This window comes from Telopea speciosissima, chromosome 11 (genome assembly GCF_018873765.1).
Source record: "Telopea speciosissima isolate NSW1024214 ecotype Mountain lineage chromosome 11, Tspe_v1, whole genome shotgun sequence".
Taxonomy (NCBI): Eukaryota; Viridiplantae; Streptophyta; class Magnoliopsida; order Proteales; family Proteaceae; genus Telopea; species Telopea speciosissima.
Window position 1 is genome coordinate 41,438,879 of NC_057926.1, and position 21,374 is coordinate 41,460,252.

The following is a 21,374-nucleotide window of genomic DNA, read 5'->3' on the forward strand; positions in this document are numbered from 1 at the left end:
ATTTCCTTGCCGACTACTACCGTGACATCGAGAAGTATCCCGTCCGTAGTCAAGTCGAACCAGGTTATCTCCAAAAATGTATTCTACACTCAGCCCCTAATGACCCAGAACCAATCCAAACAATCCTCAAAGATGTAGAGACTGTTAGATTTAAAATATATTTTATTTTATTTTAAGTTTCAAAATATTTTGATTACTTTGTTATGGTGTGGGACCCACGTGATCAAAGAAGTAATTCCAAAGGTTGTAACATTCTATGGGTACCCTAAAGTCTATTCATAGTCACTATCATGAGTGGGAAGGTGGATCAAGGATATTGAATGAGATTGATTTCTCAATTCATGGCCATAGGTGATCTCTCTCCCTTTATGGGAGTATTAAGGCCTTTATGGTCCTTAGTGGAGAATGACCATTTATGGGGTTTTAAGGCATTTTATGGTCTTAGTGGAGAATGAATGAATTTTAAGGTCATTCATGACCCTTAGTAGGGAATGACCATGAATTTAGAATTAACCTCCAATTCATGTCCATATTCATGTCCATAAATCTTATTCTTCAATTTGGTCATAAGTGGATGGTTATTCTTGGGAATTCCAAGGGAGTGCAAGGATTGGTCTTGGGCCTATATAAACCCAACCAATTGCTTTGTAAGATATATCTTTGGATACATGTTCATGCCCATACTTAGCAATCACTAAGAGTATTATTCTCTCTCTCTCTTTTCTTCTAAGTGTGTTAAAGGGTTGCTGTGTTGAAGCTCTTGGCTCCTTCAAGGGACTAGAAGGACTGCTTCATCTTCTAGTTGGAGGTTGTTTTATCTTGGAGTAGTGGTGCAGAACACTCCTTGGCAGTAGGAGGCATCAATTACCTTAAAGACAACACCACAAGTGTGACTCAACCTCAAGCTTGTTCAAGTTGTTGCGGGTGTGGTTCTACATCAAATCCAAGCTTTGGTCTTCTCATTTCAACCAAAGGTCAAGCCTAGTTTCTACTGCTTAATCTATTGTAGTGCAATTCGAGTTGTTTCAATTATTTGTAAGGAATTGTAATACAATTACCCAACAGAGACTCATATCATCCCAGGCATTACACACTGGCAAAGCCCTAACTACTTTGCTTACTTCCCTATAACTGCTAGTGTCGCAGGCTTTCTCGGTGAAATGCTTAGCACCGGATTCAATGTCGTGGGATTCAATTGGTTGTCTTCACCGGCGGCGATTGAGCTGGAGGGTATAGTTATGGACTGGCTTGGGAAAATGCTCAACCTCCTAGACTCCTTCCGTTTCTCTGGGAATGATGGTGGTGGTGGTGTATAACAAGGGCCTACTACTGGTGGGGCTTCACGGTGGGATGGTGATCGTGTTAATGGTGGGTGGTGGGTGGTGGTGGTGGGTATGTAAAAGAAGATGATGATTTGGAGAAGATGAGGGCATTTTGGTCTTTTCAAATTTTAGCATATAGGTCAGGGCAATTAGGTCTTTTCAAATTTTACAAAAGATAGAAGAAAGGGTAATTTGGTCATCTTTAGGCATTTTGTACCTGTTGTGGACTTAAATGGCATTAGGGGGGTAAAGTAGGGGTGGTACGTGGAATATTGAGGGGTGGTACGTGGACTTATCAGAAGCTTAGGGGGGTATAAGGAATATTGGGTGCATTATGGGGTATGCGTACTTAACCCTCATATATAATATATGGGCTGATGTTCTCTATGCTGCGGAGCAGCCAGCGCCCAAACACATGGGCTGGGTATTTAAGGGGGCATGATGGTCATTTCACCCACCCCCCATGTGTCTAGGCGCAACTTGCGCCACTGGCATAGAGAACATTTGGCCATAATATATTATATTACAAAATATATGTGATATTTAAAGTTTATAATATATATGATATATGGATATATATTTTATGGTATAACTTAAAACAGGGTCGAGCTGGGTGGGGCCGGGCTCAACCTGGGGCCTCAACCTTGACCTAACCCGATCCTGATTCACGATCAGAATATTCTAGCCTTGACCCGCCCTCAAGGCCAGGTATCTCACCACGGACCCTGTCCAGGCTCAGGGCACGTTCGGGCCCACATGGCTAAACTTGCACCCTAATTTTATAAGGGTATGTAAATTTTACCAATTGAAGGCCTCATAATACAAAAATTACTTGATGCCAGCCCAATTGGTAGATTAGTTCTCTGGGCATTATAGTCATCACACACACACGGGGTCCCAGGTTTGAGTCCCCACTCCCCAGTCCCCACGAATGAAGAGTTACACAGTCACACGCCAACACGGGGTGGGGGAGGCTTCGTGTAACCCCGGTTTTCCCTTGGGCCTGAACCGTAAACCTGCCCGGGCAGGTTCAAAGGTTTCTTCATTAACCAAAAACACACACACACACGCACTCTCTCTCTCTCTCTCTGCACTCTCTTCAAATTGGCGGTTGATTTTCTGAAAGCCTAAAACCCAGCAGGACGAAATGAAGGCAAGCACCATGTTGTGGCGAAGTCCACCACAATCTTGAAGCTGATCTTCTATACATCAGGTTCCAATCTCTCATATCTCAATTTGGCTTTCTATTGTGCGTGTTTATATATTGTCTGCAAAAAATGCAATTTGCACTTTTATTCTTTTCCTATCAAGAAGGGAGCATTTTTATTTCTTACTTGGTTCTCTTTTTTTTCTCTTTCATCTTCTCTTTCAATGTTCTGTAGTGATAACCTTAGTTTGTACAAAAATGCAAACTTGTTGTATGTAAAAAGGTTTGCGAGAATAGTTCAAATGGCAGAGGTTAGCAAGTAGAGTTCTTGTTAACTGGTTGGACAGTTCTTGGAACGGTCACTAGAAGATTTCACCACTAACAATTGAGGATTGTAGAGCTTTTAATTAAAGGGTAAACTATATTGACTGTGAACCATAAAAGGGAGGGGGAACTTGGGGAGTTGTTTCCTAGGATGAGATTTTATAATCAAATTCAAAGGAGGATAGGCAGAGGCACGAACAAGATGAGCTCCGACATAACCCATATCCAAAAGGAAATGCCATTGATGAAAGCAGACCGATAGCTTAAATCAAAATTAAAATAATCTCACTGTCAAAACCCAAATACCAAGTTTGAGAGGGAACTGGAGGAGCTGCAGGATTTGAATCAGGACAGAGGTGGTATTGCATCATCTCTGCAGGGAGGGGATGGGAGTTTAGAATCTGAAGATGGCAGGGAGGAGAGACAGAGAATCTATCGAGGCCACAGATCCGATCAAGGATACAACATTCTGATACTGACCTTGCAGAGCTTAGAACATGAATGGAGTTGTTCAACTTTAATTCTATATCAAGGTGGTGAGCTGGAGCCTGCTGAGCAAGAAAGACCAGGCAAGAGTGCCCCAAGGTAAAAGCTCTTTAAGAGAGAGGGTAATGACGGTTTGGGTAGGTGAAGAGATCGTACTTGTCAAGGTGTCGCCAAGTTGGTTGCCTTGTTGGTGTCGCCTTGCGTCCAAGCCCCCTCCAATGCGTTGGATCGGCTAGACGCTGTGACAACTATGGAAGAGGTAGGGGTGAAGTAATGGGAGAGAAGAGAAAGGCTCTGATGTGGTGAAGAATGATGATGTGGATGATCAAGTTGTAGTTTGTAACCGGTGTCGTTGATCTAAATAATATAGATACTGGTTCAAGATTGTGTAGTAGGGGTGAATTTTCCTGAAGGTGGATCAGGTTTTGAATGCTTCTGGTTCTGGAACTGTGGGAGCTGTTTTTCCGAGAAGTTTTTCATCTGAGAGTTATGAGTGTTTATCTGAGAAGGCTGTTCTGGTGGGGTGAATTTTTACAGGAGAGGATAGTGAATAGTGATGCCTTGCTTTGAAGGCCATACCTGAGGGAAGTCAACAACTTTGCTAAATATAGGCGGGGCTGCGGGGAGAGGTTGTTGGAGAATTCTGGAGTGGCAGAGCTTGGTCTTCCCTTGGTGTTCCCTCATGCCAGTATTTTTTCTTTTTTTTTAAGTGTGGCAATATAAACCCAAAATTCTGATTCAATAGGAAATAAAACTGAGAGTGGGAACAGTTGGGATAGTTGGTGAGGAAAAAAATATTTTCTTATCATGGCTGTGCTTGTTCCTTTTGGAGTCAGAGATAAGGTGCTCTGGACCTTATGGATTTGCTGGGTTGTTTGACTTAAAGGAATCACAGAATTTCTGAAGACAAGAAGATTTGTAAATATGTTGGACGATGATGATTAACTCGGGAATAGTTAGGAGAGATTTTACTGGCATTAATGTTGTTGATATCTTGCCGGAGTTTAGGAATTCACTTGAGCTTGATTCTATATGGCTGAGTGATCTGATTATGATTTATAAGCAGTTTGTTTTGTTTTTCTCTTGATGTATAGATGCTGGGTTTGGGTGTAAGGTCGTGCTATGGGGATTTAATCTAGTCATTGTTATGTTTGGTTGCTCTTGGCAGCCTAGATTAATGAAGTTATTATTCTTTTTCCTATGATAAAAGTTCATCTGATTTATATTTTTTGCGCGTGGTTGTGTTTGCATTTCCTCACTAGTTGAGCATCATGGACCTCTTGATAGATTGTTAGGTAATAGCTGTAAAGATAGAATTTATAGATGAATGATTTTAGAGGACTTATTCATGTTTCTGGATTCTGTTTGTGCTTGTTCGGTGCTGTTTCCTTAGGTTGGTTTGAACCCACTCTTTTAATCTTTTTAACAATTTTTTTGAAGGTAGCAATAAGATAATGCTTTATTCTTCTTTAATTACCATACCATGAATAAAATAGCAATTTTTCTTTTAATGTTTATGGCCTCTTTAATCTCTCTTCTCTTTACGTACTCTTTAAAGTTGGTGAGAAGTAGGAATGAAGTTAATATTTTATTATTTTAAAGATACTAAGATATTGGTGAATCCCTATTCAACAAGTTAAAAATGTGCCTTGTATTGAGGATGAGAATTGTCATTTAATGTTGTTACAATTTGCAGATGCAGAGAATTTAATGCTATCAGCTCCCTGTGTACATTTCATGTGAACCGTGAGCGTCAGAACTCTTCCGTATATTTGTCTACAAAGTTTTCTTCCTGGAATTGATTAACCTTGACGGGCATATTAATACCAAGGCTGCTGTCTGCTGTTCTGGGTGTTTAAGTGTGCCTCAGCCATTTGGAAATACTATTCTCCAATTTTGCTAGTGGCCTCAATGTGCAAAACAAATGGACATCAAACTGGGTAATTTTTTTGGGCAGCAGATCTTGATATCCTGGAGCTATTGGACAGTCCACTTTCTGTCTTGTATGCTTTGTTTGGGTATTTCTATACTTTAGTAGACTGAAGTGATGTTTCAATTCTTTAAATAAAAAGCACCCAAATTCTGGCATCACATTGGATTATCACAGGAAAGAAGGTATCCCCACTTTTAGCTCTCAAATGAATTACCTCAGGGCACATGCAATCTTGTGCTTCTAGTATCCCTGATGATGGAATATAAACATCTAATTGGTACGATAATCTCTGACATGTTATGTAGTTTATAACATGCGACCCACTCTGCAATTGACATGTCTCTTTGACTGCCTCCCATCCAAATTCAGACAAGTTCCCACCACCCAAACCCAACCTGTGAGCTCTTTGTCTTCTCTTTTAGATTTCTGCAGCAAAATAGAATACCTTCAGCAAATTCATGCCAGATTTATCCTTTATGGACTACATCAAAACCCACACCTCAGTTCCAAACTGATTGACAACTATGCGAATATTGGCCATCTCGATCTCTCCCAACAAGTCTTCAATTCTATAAAAGCACCCAATGCTTCTCTCTACAACACGATCATCAGAAATCTTTGTGAGTTTGGGAAATATGAGAAAACTCTTATTCTTTACCAGGAAATGATTATGAACTCCATGTACCCTGATGAACTTACTTACCCTTTTGTTGTGAAATCTTGTTTCCATCTGTCAGATATTGAATATGGGAGGAAAGTCCATGGTCATGTGGTTAAATTGGGGTTTAATTCAGATGTTCCTGTTAGTATTTCCTTGGTAGATTTGTACAGCAATTGTGGTGAAACTGGGGATGCACAAGAATTTGATAGAATCTCTGTCAATGACTTGAGTTATTGGAATTCTTTGATTTATGGGTCTTTTCAAAATGGTGATACTGAAAACTGCTTTCTCCTTTTTGAGAGAATGCGACTTGAAGGACTTCAACCTGATTCAGTTACTGTAGTTAATCTTTTGAGATCAAGTGTTGATTTGAACTCTTTGGAAACAGGAAGATTTGTTCATGCATTGATTGTTTTGAGCAATTTAGGAGGAGATTTAATCGTGAATACTGCACTTCTAACAATGTATTCCAAATTAGGCAGTTTGGAAACTGCAAGGTTATTGTTTGAGAAAATGCCAGAAAAGGATTGTGTTGTATGGAACTTAATGATCTCGGCTTATTCTCGAAATGGGTGTCCAGTGGAAGCCCTGAAACTGCTTATTCAGATGGGAACACGAGGCATCAGAGCTGATTTGTTCACTGCTATTGCTGCTATTTCATCTATTGGAGACATGAGATCCCTTCAGTGGGGTAAGCAGACCCATGCCCATGTGATTAGGAATGGTTTGGATTATCAAGTATCTGTGCATAATTCATTGATTGAGATGTATGGTAAATGTGAGATTGTGGAATCTGCAAGGAAGATCTTTGATTTGTTGTTGAACAAGTCTATTATTTCCTGGAGTTCAATGATCAAAGGATATGTGAACCATGGTCAATATGATGAGGCTTTATCTTTCTTCTTCAAAATGAGAATCGAAGGATTCAAGGTGGATTCAATTACAGTAATTAATATCTTACCTGCATGTGTAAATGCAGGAGCATTAGAAACTCTACAGTACCTTCATGGGTACTCCATAAAACATGGTTTAAACTTGGTAGTCTCTGTGGTTACGGCATTTCTCATCAGTTACGCAAAATGTGGGTGTATAGAGATGGCACAAAAGCTTTTCAGTGAAGAGAAAATTGACTCCAGGGATATAGTATCATGGAACTCTATGATCAGTGCATATTCTAAGCATGGGAATTGGTCTCAATGTTTTGAATTGTACAGACAGATGAAAGATATGAAACTAAGGCCAGACCGAGTAACTTTTCTTGGGCTGTTAACTGCTTGTGTTAATTCAGGCTTTGTGAAAGAGGGTTGGGAATGTTACAAAGAGATGACAGAGACCTATGGTTGTCAGCCCAATCAAGAACATTATGGTTGTATGGTGGATCTTCTTGGGCGTGCAGGGCATATCAAAGAAGCTTTAGAGCTTATAAGAACAATGCCAATCGATCCAGATGTACGGGTCTGGGGCCCATTACTGAGTGCCTGTAAGAAGCATTCCGAAACTAGAGTGGCAGAGTTTGCTGCCAAAAAGCTTATAGCTATGGAGCCTAGAAATGCTGGGAACTATATTTTACTCTCTAACATATATGCTGCGGCAGGAAAATGGGAGGGGGTTGCTGAGATGAGGGCTGTGCTTAGAGATAGAGGTTTGAAGAAGACTCCTGGCTGTAGCTGGCTGGAGATAAATGGAAATGTACATGAATTTCGTGTTGCAGATCAGTCCCATCCAAAGTCGGTGGATATATACAACATATTAAGAAATTTAGAACTGGAGATCAAATTTGATATAGATATGAATTTGGACTTTGAAGCATGCACCTTACACAAAGTGTGAACTCCATTTCACAGGTTAGAGCCTGAAGACATTTTTTCCCTTTTATTTGCTTAGAGTAAGATCATTACTGATGTCATACTTATTAGTGCTTCTAAATGTCCTACAGTTCTATTTTGCACGCGCAGAGAAACACATATTGAATAAACTCTTGATCTGTAAGTAAAACCTTAAAATGGTTCTTATATTGCTAGATATGTCGGACACGATAATAAAGGTAGTAAATATGTAGAGCGTTAAAATGTTTACTAATTGGTAGATATGTTAAACATAATATACGATCTAGTCTCTTAATTTTCTGCATGTAGTTTTCATTTTAATTAATTCGTATTTACTTAAAATTTGAGGCCATGAACATGAAACTTAAGCTTTATGCCTCATGGCTTATTCCTCTTTTCTTTGGTGGTTTATACTCATCTTCAAATGACCATGATCAAGCTGTTCTAAACTTTCTCTGGTTGTTTATATCCTCTCTCTCTCTCACACACACACACTCTAACCCATCTAGGTATCCATGTGACAAACTCACTTGTCCTTTGGTATAATTCAAAGGAAAGAAAAAGAAGAATCGGAAATTAGTTTCATTTTTCGTATTAATTTCCCCTTTTATTTTGATGTGCTTCATTTTAAATGACATTTTCCCTTGAAAAATCTGCTACATTTTTTCATATTCCCCTTTAAAAGGGTATACCCAGTGCACGAGGTTCCCGCGGGTTCTGGGGAGGGTCATATTGTATGCAGCCTTACCTTTGTTTTCGCAAAGAGGTTGTTTCCAGAAGTATTATATTTTAAACTTCATGGCAACCTCACCATTAGATTCAAATAATCAACATTTCCACACAATCTTCTCAAGGAACAAAAGCTTTAGTGTTTAATGCAGGCCTTATAAACACCAGGTCCTGCTTGATTTTGGTTATGGCAAATCTCAAATCTTGGAGGAATGGGAAAAACCCTTTTGTGAACTTAAATAGACAAAGTGATATCAGTAACCTAATAAGCAATAAACGACCTCCTTGTTTGTTTAGAAAAGGCATTTGCGGTTATCAATCCATTGGAAGAACAGGCAGCTTTGAGGCTATCAATCCAATGCTTTAATGCAGAACCCAGATAACACAGGAGGCCTGGTTGTTTTGGCAATGACAACTCTTTAAGAAGAATGGAGAAACTTGAACACACGAATAATTGCTATTATAATAGTGTTATTCATGAAGGTTCTCAATGAAAGGTTCATGAGAAATGGCAGAACAATGCAGATTAAGACTCTTAGCCAAAAGAATTACATCACGGATAGCCTCTCCATGATAGCAGCAGAGAAAATCCCACACTAGCCTTAACACTCGGCCTCAAAAAAAGAACCAGAATTGGTTCTGACAATCACTCCCCTACTCTTTTAGCATTCCAAGCTCCATCATTGTACATGATAAAATGCTCAGCCGGAAGAGGCTTAGAAGCAGAGTAGGCTCCAGAGGATATGGAACCAGTGATCAGGGTTTTAGGAATCGGAATCGACTACGGGACTGGTCTCGGCCAATACTGATCCGGATGGCCCTGTATCGATTTGGATTGAACAGTTTACCCTCATTGGCAAGAAATTGGCATTTGATACATGATTAACTTAACCAAACTTCACATTGTTGAACTTCTTTAAACCATAAAATACTTTGGTGACGAATTGAGACCATGGCATCACTCTTTTACTATTGTCGTTATAAGCAAAACCTTGTTTCCCTCTGCAGTCTTCTATATATAAGTTAACAGTCTCAATGCTTCAGAACGATCCGATGGAGGGGTGATCCAGAGTCAAAAACTTCGAACTTTGGATCATTCCTCGCTCGCATTGAGGCAAACACAATAAGACAAAGGGACGCATGATCAAGTGTCATATTCGTTGAGTCCAAGGTTTGCACAATGTTCATTGGTCTTATCTCGTCATTGTTGACCAAAGAACTTACCTGAACCCTTCCAAAGACCCTACAGTATGCGATGAAAACAATAGTTGAAATCCACTATATCTTTAATCTTGGTTGCATGGTGGAGTCTACTTTCATTCTTAACTAATAACTACCCCAATTCCCTTAGGACCAATGAGATTTCTAAGAGTTTAGATGAGGAACATTGGCTTGGATGTGTGTAACCTGACACGAACCCAACCCTTGGTTGGATCGGTTCAAAATGGAATCAATAGTTTTTATGTATAGGCTCTAGACACTAATCTAGGTGGAGGCTGTGCCATTGAAACCCGAACCTTCATTCGGTCAAAAACCCATTGGTTCTCTCAATGGGAAACATGATAAATTTGTTAAACATGCAGAAAGCTTAAGTATCCTATCAAATTGGAAACATGATAGTATTGTAGAGTCGCTACATAGAATTGTGTTTAGGGCCCGGATATTTATTGGTGTTGAAAGTTCATAGTTACTCCATATAAACCTGGTCCTATCGTGAGATTGTTTATGAAACAGATTACTATTCAAGGAACGTTTTTGGAACCCTGGTCTCTTGATAAAACCACTTTTTCGTACTTCGTATTTTAATTAAGCAATAAAGATTAAAACCCTAATTACCATCAATTAACAAGAGGAAATAGGGAAACTTACATCAATCCAATCATGATATAAAATGAAGGTTAACGGACCGACGTAGATTACAATATATATTAAGGGTTCTTCTAGGCATCACTATGCCTAATGAAGGATAACTCTTCATTATTTGCCATTTGACAGTACATGGGTTAGTCCATAGGAGGGATCACTATGATGCTAGAGTGTCATTCCCTACCACTGAAGGGGTGGGTGATGAGTGATGAAATCGTTCACTAAGGAAGTGTTTACTGAGAGAGACTGTGGGTCCACAAGTGGGATGTGGGAGGGTGTGTTAGAACCTGCACACCGGAGTACACTGCCCGAGAGCAATTTCGGGCAAAAGAGAGAACCCCCTTTGAAATCTGATAATAGGGGAAGGGGCATTAATGACAACACCCCCCCCCCCTCTCACATGAACATATTGCACATGTTTTTTTTTTTTGGGAGTGGGGGGGGGGGGGGGAAACTAGAGGTGTCCTGCCCCTGGCCGACTAATTCCCCCAGGGTTCATGCATGACCCCATAACACACGAATCGGGAATACTGGGGCCCCCATGTTCACCACGGAGTTTCCTTTCAGGCGGGTGGCGGAGTCAAACGCAAGACCTTCAGCTTCCTTAGGCCTCGTCCCTTGTCAACTGCACTGCCCCTTGGGGTTATTGCACATGTTTTTATTTATACCCACAGTACATAAACAATGCAAGCGATGGGATGCCAATGTGTCTAGAGTAGAAGTTGGCACCAGAGAGATGGATCCATGAGCCATGGCTAGAGGGACGGGGCTTGGTTGTTTTGTGGAGGGAGGGTGGGGGGGGGGGAGCCACCTGTCTTAATTTAGATTGTTCAGCCCCTGCTTGTAGGGAGATTCTATTCCAGAGGTACCCCCCCCCCCCCTTTTACCTACAAAAAACCCTCCAATTCAATTTCTTTCCACCACAATCTGGCCCATCCAATTGACCAATGACAATCACCTAGGCCTCAAGATATCTCATTAATTAACAACTAGTATACAATTTATCTACACACTGATTAGCCACTGCTGAACATGAACGAGTTACAAAAATTACTGCCACGGCCAGCCTCACAATTACAAAAGGACAAGGGAAGTAAGGGAAGTTAGATGCAATGCTTTAGAATGCATGCATGACTATACCAGAGCTTCAAATTTGATATCCCATGTTTGAGTAGGTTATCTTGATTTCCCCCTTCAAAAGATTAGTTGAGACATCAGTGCCTTTTGCCTTGAATGTATTGTCTGTGGATTCAAGCACTCGAGAAGCTTGGAGAGCCATCTCAGTATGAAGTCGGAGACATGTCAGTGCCATCTACACAAATATTAATATCCAGTTCTCAGTCACCACAGCAAACAACAATTCATAGTGGTAGGGACAGAGAGATAATGGGAAAACAATAAAACAAGATACTACTAGACTACGATCCATCAACACAATTTTAAATATTTGGTTCTCAACCCAGTTACAGTAGCTACAGACGTAATCAATTTTTTTTTAAAGGTTCAGAGCTCTCTTTCAGGATTTTATTTTTCTTTTCCTAAATATTTACCTGATAACTTAGGCTTCACTATATTTTCACTTGGGTTTTCTTTTTTCTTTTTTTTGGGTTCGGGGGGGGGGGGGTGATTTGACATGTTTCATTTGTTTTAATGAAAATAATGTGAAAATAGCTTCTGTAGAATCAGTATATTCTACATGGGCAAACCATGTCACAATTAGGAATAAAATATGGGAAAGATAAGAATAACATCAAGATTTTTACTCTACTAATTTATGGAAAATGATACATAAAAAGCTTTGGTATGTCATTTTACTTTAAAACAGGTTTATGTATGTCAATTACCAAAAGTTTTACATAAATGATGGTGTTTGTAGCAAAATCAAATATCACCAACCAGAATCTATGAAGAAGGCCGACCCCATTAAGCTGGGATAAGGCTGAGTTTGTTGTTGTTATAGAATCTATGAAGAAGAAGAGTGGAAGAAAGAAAGAAGAGAACTGAGAGGGAGAAAGAGAGACTACAATAGGGGAAAGAGGAGAGACTCCAAGAGCCACGATAGGATTCAGAATTACCCCTATCGTCGTCAAGCCCCACAATATATATTATATGGGAAAAAGAAAGTTGCCTGGTAGTGTGGAACTGTGGAATTTGCTCCCAGACACAGGAGAGCGTGAAATTGCGGCCTCGCCCCCCATTCAATAAAAAATCTCATCCATGTTGATTCCCTTGTATTGTTACCAGAGTGGTGAACTAAAAAGTTGTAACCTCCTTTTAATTGCCCCTTGACTTATTCCAAAAAGTTATTAAATGCAGTATTTAATGCATTTTTATGAGAAATGACAGGATGTATCCTCATTGAAGAAAAAAAGTAGGGTTACAATCTTGTTGCAACAAACCTTGGTTACAACAAGATTTTCCCATATATATATATAATTTGCTTGTGGTGTTGGGACTTGGGGGAGGAGCTAAAGGTGGAACTAGCAGGTAAGTGGTTATATTGGCCATATGCTACAAGAAAGCTAACTGATGTAGACCAAACTTTCCCTTTCCTAGTTTGTAATGTGAATTGTACATTCAATGATACAAGTGGAATGAAAAATGCATTTACTTAGGCTGTGTTTGGTATGCATTCTTAGTCGATTTTGCATTCTCAGATGATAAAAACAACTATTTTTGTCATCCGAGAATGCAAAATCAACCTAGAATGCATTTCAAGAATGCATACCAAATACAGCCTTAGTTACCACTAAAATTTTATTTATACATACATTCTCCCCTAATGCTTAGCTTACATAGAGCTTTGGTGATACTTACTGTTGAGCATTCAGTATTCGTCTCTGATTCAACAACATGCAGGGCCCATGTGCGTATCCATTCAAGTCCATTAGATATTTCAGCATTGCCTTCAACCAAAGCAGATGCTACAAAAGAAGGGTGAAGTGCCTCCAATATGCACGAAGCTGCAAACAGCACTGATCTTCTGACATATGCTTCCACATGATGTGAAACCTCCCTGGATGAAAATAACTGTTAAAAACTTTAAATAATCACGAAATCTACTTTAAGACCCAAAGTTCCAACATAACTGACAGGCATGGGGATCTTCTACCAATAGCACACTGGTAAATGTGGTGCAGATTCATGAGCCGTGATTCCAACCATCCAATGGATCCTACCCGGAAAATTTGCAAGCCAAAAACAACTGCATCAAAAGATTATAATTGTCCTCCATGTGTCAAGTGGCTATGTATCAACCAATCATGTTAGTCTTGCTCCTTTTGGTGTGAAGGTTGAGTGTTGGTGTACTAGATCTCGAAGATGGAACAAATGGAGTGAAAGATTCCAGACATCGTGCCTGCACCACATATACCAGAATGCTATTGGTGGCCATTGCTACTGGAATTCCCCTCTAATAATAAGTTGGTTCATATTACACTGTACCTAGAGCTTAACATGTCGAGAAGGGCAGGAGCTAAAGCCATTGCCTCTGGATGCATGGCTACACATCTCATACAAACACCAAGCATGTAGATAAGTTTCCCAAGAACGATAAAGTCCCCACCAAGCAAGTCAACACCATGCCTCTTCTTATCAAACCCCTGCATAGCTGGGAGCATAAATGCTGCTGCATATAGGGGAAACTTATTTTTTGAATATTCCAACTGATTTTGTTGCATCTTTTCTGATCGGAGGCTCCATCTACGTGACTTCCCAATTTTTATCTGACTAGGTTTCAATGGAAGATTCCTCTCATAGCGATATGACCAACTCAATGAAGTTCCTGTTTCCGAGGCCTCTTTCCAAGAGCCTGCTCCAAGAGGCCCCTTGCTTTGAGGTAAGAACCATGGCTGCTCTGAAGTCGATATTAAATTCCCTTGCGGATGTCTCGGTCTATTGCTTATAGCATCAGCAAGCTCTTGTGCTGCATCAGTCATGACGTCAAGTATCAGAATTCGTTGACTGATATCCACATTAGGTGAATACAATAATTTGTTTACAGCAGCAACAGATTCAAATGGACATGTAACGAGCAATGCAACCAGTGCTTGTTGCCTCTTTCCTTCTGCTGAATCTTCCTCTCCTTCAATGGTGAAATCAGAACAACGGACCTGCACTAATGTTCTCACAAGCTCACCAGATACATGTTGAAGCTCATCGGGTGATGCCCTTACAAGCTTCTCAGCAACATCAAGTGCCCTTTCCACCTAAAATATTAGAATTAGCTAACAATAAGGTTTTATTTTTTCATCATCATTTCAACTAAAAGGAGTCTAAAGTACACCTTCATTTGCTATTAGAACGATCCATTAGTTAGTACTGATACAGTGATCATACTATGGTGCACATAGTTCACAGGATGGGCATGGGTTGACCCTGTTGTGGTCCTTTTGAGACCACCCACAGAATGGCTAACTAGGAGAAGCCAACATCAACCAAATGGAAAGAAACTTTTTTTTTTTTTTTGGAAGGGGGGAGGGGGGGGGAGGGGTTGGGGAAGAAGGAACGAGGTAAGTCTTCATTCTATTGTATCTTCCCGAAAGGGCTTCCATTTTCCCTTGTTTTGCACTTTACCATCAAATGGATGATTTAGATAATCCCATTGGATTAATTTCCAACATTTCTAGGGACACAGCATAAGTGCGGGGTTTAAATTGTCTATCTTCACAGCACAATGATATATATCATTGATTGACCTTCCTTGCCATCTATTCACCAGAGTATGTTAGATTTACACTTACACTGTCTGGATCATCAGGTTTGCGTAATGCTCCAACTAGATCGACCAGCTGGGAGAATTTCTTTTTTAAGTCTCCATCATCATCAGACAAGTCATATGGTTGCAAAGATGAGTCGCTTAGGCATTCAGAATTCTCACTGTCATCATCATAATCATCATCATCTTTGTCTTCATCAGAGGAGTAGTCATTGTTTAGAGTCGCTGGGTCGACAATCTCATCTGGATCAACCAGCTTTAACTCAGATTTCTTGTACCTACCCTTCACATTGTTATTTTTCCTGCCATCAGCAGCACCACTGATTCCCTTGTTCAGCTCAGACACAAAACTTTTCACTTCATCATCGGCCTTTTCTACGCAATCTGAACTAGCTGGAATTCGTTTTGGTTGTCTATTAAACCCAAATTCCCAGTCAATAGTCTCCCCGCTACAACTGTCATCAAGGTAAAGAGGATTTTTCGGGTCAACTACTTTAGAAAACACCAAAGCTATACAACTAGCCATTCTCCGCACTAAAGTAACTGGGCTCTCTAGCCTACCTACAAGCAGTTATGGTCAGATATAAGAACGCAATATAAACTCTCAAGTGGAAAGGTACTACAATGAATAGGGAAAGTCTAGAAATCTACAGCTAACTCCCTGAAGGATTAAGGGCATCACATCCTTGGTTGTTTCTAGTTCTTCTTTCGACATTTGTTCCAAGGATAGGCCGACTGCCGCAGTTACATCTGAACCTTCAATTAAGGAGCCGCAGAATATAGATAATAAGATATACAATGAACAAATAATGCACCTACCTAAATATAAGATATACAATGAACAAATAATGCAGCTACCTAAATCTTGTTATTTTCACCTGTTTTTTTTTTCTTTGGGTGGGGGGGGGGGGTGGGGGATGGGGGGTGGGTGGGGGGGGGGAGAGCTTCTGAAATTCCAAGTCAGTTTTTCCATATTGTGATGGATCAATTTTACAGAAATCTACTAAAGGGAAAGAATTCAACTCAATATGCCTTATCCCAACTGCTTACAGTTGACTACTTAAGAAAGGAAACTATAAGTGGTAAATCTGGAAACAAAGAGCACATTATTCATTAAGTTATTATGTCTCATGGTATCAAATGGATGCTAGATATCAGACTTTTCATGAAAATGAAATGTTATGCCACTTATTTCTTTTCTAATCTCTGGATATTCAAGAATATAGCATATATTAGTGGACAGATAAAGGTGCAGCAGCGCAAAGGAGGATACATGTTTGTTGCTCCATTGCAGCTGATTGTACAAATTGACGTTTAGACCAAACCCCAACCAGACGCTGCACTATATCGATGAGGCCTTGAGTATTTTGACCTTTTGTCAATGAATCAGAACTTGGAGGGCAATCAAGAACAGCAAACTGAAGAATCCACCTCAGGCAACAGACAGGAAATACTTTCCAGAGTAAACATTTGTCAACAAAAATAGATCTGAAAAAGAGAAATCATCACAAATCAACATGATAACGTTATGTTTCAACCCAAAATAGTACGATGAAATAGGTTTGAAATGTTAAAGCTCAAGGAATGTGAATATTGCTTATCAGCATCAATAAAATAAAACAGAAAAGCTGAGATTATTAACAGACACACAGCATTTGAAAGATGACAAATCAACAACACTATATTCTATAAAGTAACCAGAAAGGCATGAAGATGCAGAACATGTAAATGCTGAACATATGACTCCAACAAGAGAACATCTTTCAAGAGACTAAAACACTAAGAAAATTACAGCTAGGAAGGACATACAGTATTGATCATGTCATAGAAGCTTGTGCACTTACTGCAAACAAATGATTTACAATGAAAAGGAATGACAGGGCAACATCAAACAACTGATAAGCTGCTCCAAAAAGATAATGATAGTAAAATTACAGGAACAAGTTTATGCAAAGGACAAATATAGAAATCATCAACCTTAACTGCATGAGATGGGATTACAGTTCTAATGCAACACAAAATAATGACAAGAAAATGCAACAATTCAAATGACAAATGAACAAGCGATAAAGCAATGCAGAAGAGGAAAAATATTGGCCAGTAAACCAGGGCAGAATCTGTTACATACGCATACACAGAATAAATGGGCACTCACCTTATTGATGCTTGATTTCTAAAAGTTCGATGAAACAATATCCATAGGGTCCAGTAAGCTTCAATATCAGTAATATGTTCAGTTGCGAGCTGATGTAATAACCGTTCAGACAATCTTTCCACAGCATATGAGTCTTTTATTGTCTCAATCATCTTAAACCAGAACTGGAAGTTTGTTTTTGATTTGAACAGATTGTGGTCTATAATATCAACATCCGATGATAAGCAACCCCGAATATGTCCAAGAATACGAGGGATCACTTCTGCTAGCAATATATCTGCAAATAAGAGTTTACCCTTTGGTGAGTTTTGAAACCATCCCACATAATAGAAAGAAAGGAAAAAATGACAGAGCTTGGTCTAGCTATGCACAGTTGATGATGATGAACAGTATCTCCTAATTCTTGATTGGCTCAAGAGATGTAGAATTAATAATGATCAGTGTCTCTAGCTCAGCATATCACCAGTGCTTCAAAAATGTTTTCGGCTTAGCATGGTTCAGCTTATAAATTATACTACATTACAAGGAGTTTTCATTATTAAAAAATTTGATGTGCCCCAATGCTTTTTTTTCCCTACCTAAACCTTAATTACACCAACAAGGCGACCCAAACGCCCGCCTAAGCGACCAAGGCGACACTAGTTGTCAAGGCGACTGGATGCCAAGGCGATCACCTAGGCAACGCCTTGACAAATATGGTTTGACGAGAAAAACAACAAATTTGTTATGGAGACAGGACCTTGCACAATCTGAAAGGCATTTCAAATATTTCAGTTTATCTAAGATCACCTGCAAATCCCCGTCGACAGATACGAGAAAATGTTTCCCCAACAAATAAGAAGGTCCCATCTGAAACACTTTGATCCAATGCCTCTTCATTATAACATATTTCAACAGACCTTTCTTCTGCTCCAGCAAGAAGCTGAATGATGACCTGCTTAAAGAACTGACTATGATAGCTGTTAAGTACAGACATTGACAAACAGAAGGAAAAAACAAAAAGAAGAAAGAACAGAAATGTAAGAATAAATCCTTTACCCAAAATTAAATAGCCAGGAAGATGAAGAATAGAATATACAATATTCAAAAACCTAATGCTTTAACATGGGTTTGTTAAGCTGCCTGGCAAATGAAATGCAATTCGATTTTCAATTCTATATGAGACTTCTATCTACATTAAAATATACAGCTAAAAATCTTCTAATAAAATCATTTGGGGATACTCTGAAGAGAGCGCAGCTGGGGCTCCCAATCGTGCCTTGTCAGGAATAGATGCAACGAGCTGTGCAATCATAGATGTGAAGACCAACATGTCCGGTTTGAGCAGCTTATTAGTAAATTTTTCTGAAGAGCAAGAACCACCAAAATCTCTAGCCATCTGCAGCACGCCATTGTGGTCGAGCAAGCATAGCACCAGAATTCTATTATAATAAAGAAAGAACACACTCAGCAATTGGCCATTATAATTCGGCAAAGCAATATGTCAAAAGTGTGCTGATATTTTAACCATTAAATAATATTGATTCTACTTTCAATCGCACTTACTATTTTACTTTTTCCTATTCCTTTTCAATTCTTTTGGGAGGAGGGGTGGGAGTGGTTAAGTGAAAACAACTTGGCATCTTGGTGTAAGACATACCCCTCAATAATACAAAAAGGAAAAGATAATAAATGCTCAAAAGTTTAATGATATGTATACAAAGCTATGGCCATAGTTCAAAATCTCGTTTCGTTTCGGTCGAAATTTCGAATATTTCGAGTATTTTGGTAGAGTCGAAACAAAATGCAACATCAAATTAAAAAATGCAATACTTCAAAATTTTCGGCCATCTCGTTTTCGAAATCTCGGTCTAAAAAATGCACGGTTTCGTCGAAATTTCGATTATTTCGGCATTTTACACCCACAAATGGCCAAGCAAAACTCATAAAAAATACCATATTTCAATGAAATTTCGGTCAAACTGAAACACCGAAACAAAACGAGATTTTAAACCTTGGCTATGGCTTACACGGTTACTTCTATATTTTTATAGAAGGGCCGGACCATATTGTGATGCAAAGGTTCCATCATGTGCCCCTCCCCAAAAGTCATCCACATGCCAAACTAATATGATTTTTTCAAAGAGAATGAAGTCTCAAAGGGAAAGTAATATGTCGAAGGTGCATATTCAACAAAAATATAGACTATACTACAAAATAGCCAGATACCTTTCCACATTTGAGCAGACAACATTAAGATCAGTATCTTTTTTAATTCCATTCTTCAGAAGAGCAGGAATTATAGCCTGAACAACCTCAAAAGGAGGCCCTTTAACAAAGAATGAATCATACACATGTGTCCGCGCTGATAAAGGGAAACAAGCTAGCCAATCCAAGGCAACATCTACATGTACAAAAAACATAGGGCATGAACAACAACGGGCATATAAAACATCACAATGATAACATTATTATTTCTCCAACCAGACTTTAGATATCAACTAGATCATTTCAATTATGTTTAACAATCAATTCTCAAACTTTAGGCCATAAAAAATCTGGCGAGTGGGTCACAAAAATAGTTCTATTGAACCTATCTTTCATCTCCCATTTTCAATACGTATAAGCCTGATACAACAAAGCAAAACATCTAGAATATAAGAAGTAAAGAAGCTAGTATTCAGTAGAAACTGGAGGGAAAGTCTATGTAACAAGTAAACTTCTGTTTAGGACACCAGAATTCCATGTCTCTATGGGATGTAGACCCTTCCGATTTCTACCTGCCGGGGGGGGGGGGGGGATAGCACTATTGAAAAGATAATATTCACAACAAGAGCCACACTAGATGTGTGTGTGTGTGTGTTTGTTTGTTTTGACAGATGAAGCCCTGTACCTGTGTTAGATATCGACACCTAAAAAAATTAGTTAAACGACAATCCCATAATAGTGAATTCACATGAAAAACACAACTAAAAAGAGACGTAGATATCTTACTATATATTAAAACCCTAGCCAGAGTCGGAAATGCTGCTCCATGATAGAAAACATCCCACCATTCATCCCTCTCAAAAGGGGAAGAAATCCTGCCGCTGAGCAGCTGAAATGCCAAAAATAGGTATTATAGAACAAGCCTAAAAGGATAGGCATTGTGGATCATTTTCTACAACACTAAATGAAGCAATGGGGTCCTATATAAAATCAAAGCAGCTTTCCCTATATAGAGACGAAAAGGTATTGAATTTAAATCACTACCGAAACAAACCCACAATAATTTGACAAACCTGATTCCTGAAGCGGCTATCAACGCATCCTACAATTTGAACAATATTGATTTAATAACATTGTAGGAGTTAATTTTACAGTAAATAGAACTGAAAAAAAAAACCCAAAAACCTCATAGGTGATGGATATTGTTCAGAGTGGAACAAGAACTTAGTCATATATTAAATTGACAAAGAAGGATTAGTTCTAGAATTTAATGATCAAGGCTTCGTCTAGCTAACCTGTTAGACGAGACGAATCTACAGGGAAAAGATGAACTGCAATGGAGTGCAGAGAACAAATAACATGGTCGACATATTTTGCTTCTCTAATGGCAGATACAACCTCTCCAACCTTTTCAAGAATTTCGGATTCGAGTTCTCTTCTTTTTCTCGTAGACTCCTCCATAACTGCTGCTAAGAATTTTTGGATTCAGATTTCTCTTCTGGTCTCTCTGTCCCTTACACCAGAAAAAGTAAAGGAAATTTTAAAAGACAATTTTGCCCACCCTTATTTTAATGCAACCCCACTAACTCTTGATCTTGCAGTTAGGGTTTCTAAGAAAATAAGATGGAGAGGGGGAAAAATTGAACGATTTTAACAAGGAAACAAATCTTACACCAATTGCTCTGGATGCTTTAGATTTAGAAGACAACCTTGAGATGTTTCATATTTTCAGATTTTTTTTGACAGAACCATCAAAATTTAGGACTTTTTATCACCAGGTGATCTTCGTTTAAAGAGATGGTGAAAATGAAGAAGAGAGAGAGAGAGAAAGAGAAAGAAACAGAGAGTTTCTAAACTTTCTACGAACAATAAAAATGGTGATTAAAGAAAGTTAAAAGCAGAAAATTAAATGGGTATTTTCACATTATTTTCTGAATACGGGATAATGAAGCAAACCAAAACGATTTTCTACTTCCTCCTGCTGCTTTCCGCTTCTCCCTTCGAACTACAATCGGAATCGG

At 39.1% G+C, this 21,374-nt stretch overlaps 2 protein-coding genes across 2 annotated transcripts; one reads left to right on the forward strand and one right to left on the reverse strand.

The window, feature by feature from the left end:
- Positions 1-5,123: 5,123 nt before the first annotated feature.
- LOC122644610 (pentatricopeptide repeat-containing protein At4g19191, mitochondrial-like) lies at positions 5,124-7,735 on the forward strand. Its single transcript, XM_043837988.1, has one exon. The coding sequence runs from the start codon at positions 5,526-5,528 to the stop codon at positions 7,701-7,703; it is 2,178 nt and encodes a 725-aa protein (XP_043693923.1). The 5' UTR covers positions 5,124-5,525; the 3' UTR covers positions 7,704-7,735.
- Positions 7,736-11,256: 3,521 nt separating this feature from the next.
- LOC122646305 (telomere length regulation protein TEL2 homolog) lies at positions 11,257-20,844 on the reverse strand. Its single transcript, XM_043839836.1, has 14 exons — positions 20,649-20,844; positions 20,427-20,455; positions 20,140-20,242; positions 19,375-19,549; positions 18,390-18,587; positions 17,956-18,116; positions 17,167-17,443; positions 16,285-16,499; positions 15,663-15,761; positions 15,037-15,572; positions 13,739-14,502; positions 13,112-13,310; positions 11,433-11,606; positions 11,257-11,348 (listed from the first exon to the last, which is right to left on the reverse strand). Exons 1-13 carry the CDS (start codon positions 20,812-20,814, stop codon positions 11,442-11,444), a joined length of 3,087 nt encoding a protein of 1,028 aa, XP_043695771.1. The 5' UTR covers positions 20,815-20,844; the 3' UTR covers positions 11,257-11,348; positions 11,433-11,441.
- Between the last annotated feature and the right edge of the window lie 530 nt (positions 20,845-21,374).

Coding starts and splice junctions, on each gene's coding strand:
- LOC122644610 (XM_043837988.1), top strand. CDS start 5,526: ATGCGACCCACTCTGCAATTGACATGTCTCTTTGACTGCCTCCCATCC.
- LOC122646305 (XM_043839836.1), bottom strand. CDS start 20,814: ATGGAGGAGTCTACGAGAAAAAGAAGAGAACTCGAATCCGAAATTCTT. Junction 20,456..20,648: donor AGATTCGTCTCGTCTAACAG/GTTAGCTAGACG, acceptor TTCAAATTGTAG/GATGCGTTGATAGCCGCTTC. Junction 15,573..15,662: donor AATCCTTCAGGGAGTTAGCT/GTAGATTTCTAG, acceptor AACTGCTTGTAG/GTAGGCTAGAGAGCCCAGTT.